General features: G+C 31.1%; 1 protein-coding gene across 2 annotated transcripts in view; it reads right to left on the reverse strand.

The window, feature by feature from the left end:
* The window catches only part of LOC128172968 (receptor-type tyrosine-protein phosphatase epsilon-like), a 29733-nt gene extending 20283 nt beyond the window's left edge, over positions 1-9450 (reverse strand). For both annotated transcript variants that reach the window (XM_052838706.1, XM_052838707.1), the window contains exons 1-5: positions 9390-9450; positions 7310-7528; positions 5558-5815; positions 1981-2118; positions 1629-1769 (exon numbers count right to left, since the gene is read on the reverse strand). In XM_052838706.1, coding sequence (XP_052694666.1) covers positions 1629-1769; positions 1981-2118; positions 5558-5815; positions 7310-7528; positions 9390-9447 — 814 coding nt within the window. In that variant the 5' untranslated portion in view covers positions 9448-9450. The remainder of the gene's footprint in view (positions 1-1628; positions 1770-1980; positions 2119-5557; positions 5816-7309; positions 7529-9389) is intronic.
* Between the last annotated feature and the right edge of the window lie 902 nt (positions 9451-10352).

Consider the following 10352-nt stretch of genomic DNA (forward strand, 5'->3'; position numbering starts at 1 on the left):
CTATGTAAACAAAGCGTTTGTTTACATTTCGAATGTTGAAGTGAAAATTCCAGTTTTCGACCTAAAATAAATGTGCTAATCGTTCGGAACTATTTATTTATGCTTTAAATGAAAAATAAGATAGACGAACCAGCTATAAAAAGATTTTTTACTGGTATATTGAAACTATGTAAACAAAAACAGGGCACGAGCCTTGTTTGCATGACCAAGAATTGTGAGACCTGTATCTTGCTTAAAAATCAACGACTGGCACCCAAATTTAATTTGATCATTAGAAATGCATTCCTAAAGCATTGCAAATAATAAAAACAGAAAAATAAAATTTGACCAAAATCGTGACCATGCCCCTTTAATGATTTGTATGTATATTGCCACTGTCATTCATAAACCGAGTTTATTTTTAACAGAATTGATCTATCTTAATATCCTCACGATGGCGAAAGTTTCAATTAAAGTGAAACATTTTTAAGGTTTTTTTTACATTTCAAAATGACAATTAGCTCAAAAAGTAGGTCATTAACCTACTACTTGAAAGTTTAAAAAAAAAACCCACTACACTCAAAAGTTAATAACATACTTGATGGTTTTAACAATTAACATGAAATGAAATTCATAATTAAATCGGAATCATTTGATAACAAAATTAAATAATAAGTTAACAAAAACGAACGCACAGGAAATCAAACTTCCTATTAAATCGAGAGCAGAATTGGCATTGTAAGTCAAAATATATTTTGTTAAATCTTACATCCTCTTTTTTTCTCCAAGTGATGTAAACAAATTCTCTGATTTTTTGATTTTTTTTTGGTATTTTACTTTTAAGGCCAAATGATTTGATACGACGATTTCATAAGAATTTTGCATCAGAGAGCAACTTTGTAATAATTTCACCATACAAATAACAATTAAAGTACATATAGTGTACATTTTGTTAATATTTTTTTTTAAATTTTTATCTTAGTGAAGAAAAATATAATTTCAATCAAAATCAATCCTGGTATAGGTATAACATCTATCTCATCAGGTTGTTGTTGTGTTAGGCCATAAAAGAAATTTATGATCGTTAAAGGTATACTGATGCCTTTACAAAGGTAACATATTAATAGTGTTTTAATTAGAATGCAATTTCTTGAATTCTATCTAAACAAAACACACGTGCAATTTATATTACAGATGTTTAAATTAAACCAACTTTGAAAATGAATGAATTAATTCTATCATACCATGTAAAGCGATTATTTTTTCGGAGACAAACTATGCAGCTGGGACAGAAGTGAACGTTTTTTACACCTGAAAATCTAAATCTTAAAAGTTGTTTTTTTTTTCGCGCGAGCCAATAAATAAAACCAATTTTCTTTGAGGTTATCGAAAAATATTTATTGACAATTTATTTAGCTTTTTGATACATCTAGCTCAATAAGATGACACAAGAATTATGAAGTAATCTTGAATAACTTTCATCCAGTCATGTCACAATACTAATCAAAAGATTACGTAACTTTATCATCAGAATGCCCTTATCACTAAGTAATTCATGTTACTATATTATGACGATGCAAATATTATCCTAAATTGTGAATTTATCTGACATATCTTCTTAATTTTTTTTTTTAAATCACAAGCATTACCTATATCACAGAAAGTTCCTGTCCATCCAGCATCACAACCTTTCTCACAGTGACCATTCTCGTGATTACAGATAGTACCATCTTTACATTGTCCTTCACACTGTTGACTGCAGCTGAAACCATACCATCCTTCTTCACATTCTGTTAAAAAAAGTGGTATACTAACCCAAGGACAACACTTGAATGATGTAATTACTGTTAAAAATGAGAAAACTTACACTGTTTAAATATTAAATATAAAATGTGTCGGTACACTTACCTGAAAATTAATGCTTAAATAAATTATTTAAATATAACTGAAACAAAAAGAATGAAAATCTTTCAAGGTGAAATATAGAATGTGTCATCTTACTTGTATTACAATAATGTCCAGTCCATCCGGGTATACACGTAAAACACGTTCCATTTTGTATGTGACATGTGTTGTTTTTACAGTTGGTGGGGCAAGGCGTGTCACAGTTCTTACCGTATACACTGGCATTAGCACAACCTGTGTCAAGTATAAATCAAATGTACATTTAATAATAGATAATGTAAAGTATGCGCTGAATCCTTGGAAGCTGTGGTACTAGTTCTTTGTATCACTAAATGTAGAATTATAAGAAGTAAACACATGTTATAAATCATATAAAAAACTTGCCTGAGTTCTTTGTAACATTATTGTTTTTTTAATTTAATGGTAACGATGATGTGATTTTGGTGATATACTAGAGAGTAAAGGCAAAGAAATGTTAATCATTTTTATATCATTTTATTTCATAATTTTCAAGTTAATAAATTGAGCAGGATGACCATTAAATGGTTTTGTTAGTATAATTTGCTTTAAAACGCAAGATATATTAGAATCTTTAAGTTACATTTTTTCTCCTAATTGATGCAAAGTCAATAAATTCAACTTGATCATATGTACTTTTTCTCCGATTGTTCGCTTAGTCGAATCATACAAATAGCAGAAATGTAAGTCTTTGAAAATATACGATAACGAGTCAGTATCTCCATTTGCTCAATCAAAATTCCTTGATTATTTGCAAATAATAAATTGTTTAAATATTTAAAGTGATATACATGTGTAACATTCCAGTGTAATTAACGCATTTATATTTTTGTGTTAGTTGTAATTTCCCAAAAACTATTTGGCTAATTTTGTCCATTTTTGGGAAATTACAACTAACAAACAAATATAAATGATTGCCAGTGGTTATTCTTCTAGGGGTTATTTTGAATTTTTGATATCGTCACTTCTGAAACCGATTTATTGCTAATTTTGTAGCTTTTTAGGAATCATACTGTGCAGATCTAGACTTAAACTGAAAAAATGTGAGAGATGTAAATAACAAAAAAGGTTAGACAAACTACAGTTTAGAGTTATGCAACGTTATTTTTTTTATGCCAGTTGCGCTTTTTTTTTGGAGCTCGCCTAAGCACAAAAATTAGGTATAATTATTTGAATTTCCATACGTTTTGATCATTATCTTTTTGTCAATTCACATTTTCTTTTGACATATAAAACAGAAATGTTAGGAAAAGTAAGTACTTTTAAATGGAAAAAGAAGAAGGGGCTGGTTTGTTTAATTAGGGATCAACTTGGTCAACAAATCTATTACAAATAACTATGTAACAATCAATATTTTGTTAATTATGCATTGTGAATGCCAAATTGTAGTTCGTAACACGAAAAGACAAAAAATCACTGCCACACCCATTTATTACGTAATAAGGATTTTTTGGGGGCCACAGTCTGCAAACTATTAAGCAATATATCTAGACACAACGTTGATTCGCATAGTAGAAGAGAAATGTTTGCATTGATCATTCTAATCGATTCAACTTACAATTACTCAAATGTTTTGCATTTTGATATTTTGAAATGCTCCCCACGAAAAAACATGACAATTTCCATTGTTTTCCTATAATAAATGTACCTATATTTTGATATGACTCCTAAAAACGCGGAGGGTAGACTTTCTTAAACCTAGCGGGTATACAAAGTTAGTGTAAAGTACACATTGTTAAATAGTACAGAGTTTTGCTGATAAGTTTTTTACGCACCCCTCCCCCTCCACTTCCCGAATCTGACTCTTGAATATACTTGTTTCGTGACATGTCGCATTAATGTAATGACATGAAGAGCTAAAAGCATTGTTTGTGATTTGTTGAATTAAACAAAATGTATCTTTGATCTAAATGTACACTACTTTTATCAAAAAAGGGCTAGCATGAAGACATGAACAGCGATCTTTTTATTTACATCGGTTGTAATTTGTGTTTCCTAACAATTCATTGCCATATATAGATTTTGAAACAAGAAAAGACGCGATCTCCTAACGAGAGGTCTTCCGTTTGAATGTATCTTGAAAACAGGCATATTGTTATTTTTAATAAAATTAAAACAGATATTAGATCTGTCATATTAATGATTAGGATAAATAGACACACAATTAAGGACAAAAAACATTCGGCACACAGGGATTGAACCAAAGTCATCTTAGCACAAGTCACCCACTCTAACCAATACGCCATGGAGACTCTCGCTTTAAGACGTTGAAGCACACAAGCTCGAGAATTTGAGGATTGATTTAAAACAAATTACATTTTCTGCATTCATAAAAGCGTCTTTAAAGGGGCATGGTCACGATTTTGGTCAACAATTATTTTTCCGATTTTAATATTTACAATGTTTCAGAAAGTAATTTTTAATAGGCAACCGAAATTTGAGTGTTATTTGTTGAGTTTGAAACGAGCTACAGAGCTTGAAATTCTTCGCTATGTAAACAAAGTGTTTGTTTACATTTTGAACGTTGAAGTAAAAATTTCAGTTTTAAATCTAAATCGAATGTGATAAACGTTAGGAACTGTTTATCTATGCTTAAGATGAATAAAAAGATAGACAAATAAGCTGGAAAAAGATTTTTACTGGTATATTAAACCTATGTAAACAAAAACAGGGTACGAGCCTTGTTTACATGATTAAGAATTGTGAGCTCTGTATCTTGCATATAATTCTACGAATGACTCTCAATTTTTTTTTTTTTTTGATCATTAGTAGTGCATTTCTAAAGCGTTGTAAATAATAAAAACATACAAACAGAATTTGACCAAAATCGTGACCATGCCCCTTTAATCCAACATTCTAAGAAAAAAAAGTTATTGATATTCGCCAGTAAGTGGCCTAGGATGTCAATATAACATTTGATTTTTTTTTTACATTGAACAAAAGATAGATTGGGTATTCATAAATGCTACAATTGACTTTCATGAACTTGTTCATGTCATCCAATTACAGTAACGATCACACCCAACTTAACAGTAAGTAAACCCCAACTAAACTCCAGGTTTATTTTCTGGGTTTACTGTGTGGACCTTGAGTAAACCCACAGTAAACTCCGACTGACACAGAGAGTAAACCCCGATCAGAAGTATACCCCTAAAAGCAGACGCTGCATTATGTATTCGGAATATACAAGGAGCAGGAATTACAGACAGTAAGATGGTAAGAATTATCTAGTAAACCCAAAGTAAACCCCGAGTAAACCCAAAGTAAACCTCGAGTTGACCTACATTTTAAAAAAGTAAACACAGAGTAAACCCCAAGTAAACCCAGAAAGTAAACCCGGGGTTTACTTAAGGTTTACTCTGGTGTTTGGTTGGGTCTAATCGGTACTGTAAATATCGCGTTTCTCAATGTGTTCGGCTATGGTTTTAATTTCTTTAATTTTTTCACTAAATAACACTCAGTTTGATGTATGTGTCTAATCACTTGTCGCTAAATCATAGGGTAATTTTAATCATCGGATATAAGGACAATTATTGCTGGTTTTTTTTTACCAATACGATGTTTTAGCTACAATTCAGCTTGGTGGATATTGTCCTTTTCGGGTAACTAATTCATCACATTCATTTAAAAACAGCAATGGTTTGATACGATTTACCTTGTACAATGACCTCACATAGCTCTGTTTGAACATTTTCGGTTTCATATCCTGCTGGGTATTGGACTTCTTTAAAACGTTCATTATAATATATGACGTATCGCCCCATTTCTGTACACACTATTGAAAAGTTCAGGTGTGGTAACAGGTTTTCGTTCTTGTAACACAGAAAGGAGCTTTTTATAGCTGCACTAGATAGCACATCAGAGTTTGATACATAGAGCGAGAATCCTGCGAATCGTCCTCTTTGACGCTCAACTGCAATAAATATTTTTACATATTTTGTCTCAGTGTTTCAGAATGTTTGGAAGACAATACAAATACTTTAAAACTTTAAAAATGATTATTGAAAGAGATGACACTGATTATGGCTGCATTATGAAACATTTCTAATTAAATTCTCAATTTCATGTATTTACGTTTTATGATTTTTTTTATTCAGACAACTCTATAAGATTCTAGCATTAAATTGTTTTTGTTTCCTTTTTTAAGAAGGGAGGGGTTATTTATAAAATGATTGTGTCTTTTGCCTCATAGTAAATTACAAAACCCCAGCAAATTAAAACAAATAACTAATTATTACGTTTTAAGCATCTTGCTGTCATAAATGTATCTTAAATGAAAGATAGCTGGTGTTACACAATTAACATCTTAGATATCTCAAATAACCGTAAAATTCAGTTTTTGGAAGTTGATTTTAATCAACTCTCCTATGCAGTTACCCTGACAAAATAAAAGTGAAACAGTGTTTGGACCAAAGCACAAATCATCGCCGCTGACAAGAATTAGTTCTTAAGAATAATTAATAAATCCGAAATAATGTATGCTAAAGCATTGCTTTTCAAGGAAACTTATTTATAAATACCTTGAACATAGTTAGATTTTAAATGGTACGAACAATTTAGAATTTTTTTGTAGTTGTATGTATTCTTACGCCAGAGTTCAATATAGTCTCGTTCAACTCGATGCTCAGCTGTCTCCGTAAATCTCCGACAAGCAGAGAGTCTCTCTTGCTTGTCGGAGATTAACGGCGATATGAACGAGACGAGAGTTCAGTATTGCTTGGATCCAAAAAGTTTCCAAAAATATTTATATCACTGATACATAGTTTGATTTAATTTATTCTATCTTTAAACATTACTTAACATGATTCATATGGGGTTTTATCAACATTCTTGTGTCGAAAAAGTCCGAAAGTTCAAATTATAAAAATGTGCGTAATTCAAATACAGATTAGAAACTACCTGTACTTGTCATGCAAAATAACACATCATTGATTTTATAATAAATAACCATCGATAAAATCAGCTCCCGTCAGTTCCTCGGTACTTTGATTAAGCTCTGTTCACATATCCGTTTCCAATTTAAATTGACTATTCAAATTAGCTAATATTATTATTTCTACAGTTAAAAAGGGGTAAATTAATGGGCAATTTCTATTGTAATCTGCCAGTGTTTCTGAATGTTTCTATTTTGTTAAATACACACTTTACAACTGTTTTCTAATGGGTGTTTTCGGTTTACTTATTAAATTATTGACCTGTTAAGTTCCAAACCGACAAAAGTTTTCGAGATACATAATCATTTGATAATTATCTTTGCTATATGAATTTGTCTTTGATAAAAACATTTTCTGTGGAATGGATATAAATAACACTAACAAATAATTTTGTAAAATGTTAATTATAAGATTGATGCACTGTATAAGAGAATAACACATTCATTTGATAAAAACAAAGTTAACGTACACACCATAACCGTCGTAGTTTCTAAACAAGATGTTTATTCTGTATATGTTGTAAACAGCACCGAGATCCACCTTCCACCACACTGTCTCTTTAGGAGCATTTTGTCCTATTTCTAGCGTCCTCATACACTTTGTTATGTTTCCATCAACTGCGTTACCAGCGTCGTACATCGTGCCAACATAGGTGTGTGATTGGGTGGCAATTTTGCCGCTTGAGATGTCATCTTAAGGAAAAAGGCAAACTTTCTTTAAAAGTTTACAAACAATTCAGAAAAAAGTAATCAGTACTATTATGATAAGCAAACCTAATTATCAATTTGGATTTACATACGTGTACTTATAGAATACTTTGACATAATTAGAATAAAACCGTGTACAATGTAACTTGTATTGTTAAAAAAGAACGTGCTTAAGAATGCCAATGAAACGAAACTAGAGCATCTACCTTCACTGAATTTACAAAAGTCTATGATAGTATAAATGCACGAACAAACAGTAAAACTGTCAGAAACGAAGAAATTAAAAACGTAATTGTCTTCTTTCTAAATACGATTAAGTACTAAGTCTATGATGAATATTTATATAACATCTTAGTGCATAAAAAGTAATTCATTTAAACACAGACAAACATACCATACGCAAATGCTACAAGTATTCCAGGTACATGAAAAAGACAAAGAATGCATTTCATGTTTCTAATATGACACTCTACTATCCACACCTTAATTTTAGAACATAAACAACCAGGAAGTTTCTTAATGCCAATACGTCTTTATACGGATTGACGTTAATGCTATTAATCAATTTGCTCTACGGTTTAATTAAAGAGTGAAACAGCATGTAATCCTTCAATAATATATACGCCGGGCTGAACTGCACAAATTGTTGAGCAAACAGGTGATAATACAATTCTAACAAAATAATTTCCAAAGTGACAACCATTTTCGGACCAATTATTTGAACACCAAGAATATAAAGACTTTATGAAGTCCCCGAAACGCTTAAACCACCAAGATTGCATATTAAATATTGTTGTCTAATTAGTTCTAATTCAGGAATTCATGTTGTTTCGATCTACGTTATTTAAGTAGATCGAAACGACATGTGTGTTATAATTATTCGACAGTTTTTTTTATTTTTTATTTTATTTTTATTTTTATTTTTATTTTTTTTTTTGGGGGGGGGGTGTCTGGTTGGTTTGTTTTTTTGTTGGTTTAACAGCTAATAACCAGTGCCCAATTTTTGGTACACGTTGAGGTTAGTCGCGTTTTCATTACTTTCCATCAATCATCTTATTTTTGTTTTAATGAACATTTACCTTCAAGAGTTTCAACATATAACTTCGCTTTAAATAAATATTGTCATTATTTATCGGAAACCCCTCGACTTCTTCAATTTCATTGAAAATACTACGCACTTTTTATTTACAACAACAAAGCAAAGGACTCTAGCAGCACTTTTCAAGTAGTTTAGGTCATACGCTTTTGATATATGCCAAATTCAACTTTCATAATATTCGGGGTAGTGTTACACTTTTGCCTTTTTTGTACACTCTGACAAAGGAAAGGCCGCTTACCTTATAATACTCGCTAATGAAACAAAATATCCATGCCCGTATTATCCTGATTATGTCCAAACTGACATTCATCTTAATCTTGTGTATCAGTATGAAATAAGTCTTATATCGGCATTATTAACACTGCAATCCAATGATTTGTCTCCCGACAATGATCTTCTCTATTCAACATGCATATGACGTCATCAATGATAATTATACGTAATACAGAGAAATCAAAGTTAAAGTCAAAGTAAAAATTGACATGTTTATGATTAAAATATGACACTTTATTGCTTATTGTGACGTCATATCGATCGGAGTAATATTTATTCAATTGATCCCGGAGAGTTGCCTTATCACACCGCGTAATGGCGCCAAAAAATGCTTAAAAAATGATGTTCTGAATTAAAAACAGTGCTTAAGAACACTAAGGCACTACTAAAAGTCAGAATGCTAGAATTCATTTAAATATTCACGTAACTATTATTATAAAAATACATTATTGTTGAAAAACATAAAAAACATACCATATGAATATGCTTCAAGTAATCCAGCAACATAGAAAAGAAAGTTAAACAATTTCATGGTTCTGATATTATACTGTACTGTTCAGAGATAAAGCCTAGAGTAAAAACAACAAGGAACTTTTTAATTTAACCTGTATTTTTATAACATGGAAAACGTTAATGATATAAAAAAGCTTGCTGTCAGTAGAGCACGTGTTTATGCTATTCCCATTCATGAAACTTTTTCTTCATCGTTATCATATTGTGAATACTATTCAGATCTGCGTTCATCATATGATCGATATATTATCTTAATTGCAAAATAAACAGGACATATCCGGGTCGGTCACTTTAGAAAAATGTAAGAAAAGAATATGATCACTTCTTCGACGCCTTATATTTTTTTTATATTTCGGTCAATTTATTAATTATTTGGGTCATGCATCAATTCATTTCTTTCATATGCAAATATTTGTTCACTGCATCATTTGTTAAGGAAATGTATAACATTAAAAAGCTATTAACCCCCTTCGGGCGAGTTCAGCTCTAAAACTAGAAAGATAGGTTTTGCATTAAAAGGAGTGCCTCTTGTCGTAGAAATGCAAGAAGTAATAAATCTATTACAAACATTTGTTTAATGGCTGCCATGATTTAGTCGGAAAACGAATCTGACCTCACAACACGAAATTCTAACAAGCGAGACAGTTTGATGTGCTTTTGTTCAAGGGGTTCATGTTGCTAAACAAAAATTACGACCGAATCCTTAAGTTAACATTACCACCTGTGGAAAACGCAATAGTTGACCGTGGCCATTTTACCTTAGTCTGCCAAATATGGGATACGTCTCATTTCGACAGAATATCGATTTCTACATAATCGTATAGATTGTTTAAAAGCCAAATTTATATGCTCTTCTTGATAAACAATACTCAAAATAGTCGTGTCCTATCCTTAGAAAAGATCAAAGGTTTCATTTTTGTTTTG

Source organism: Crassostrea angulata, chromosome 2 (genome assembly GCF_025612915.1).
Source record: "Crassostrea angulata isolate pt1a10 chromosome 2, ASM2561291v2, whole genome shotgun sequence".
In the NCBI taxonomy this organism is placed as follows: Eukaryota; Metazoa; Mollusca; class Bivalvia; order Ostreida; family Ostreidae; genus Magallana; species Magallana angulata.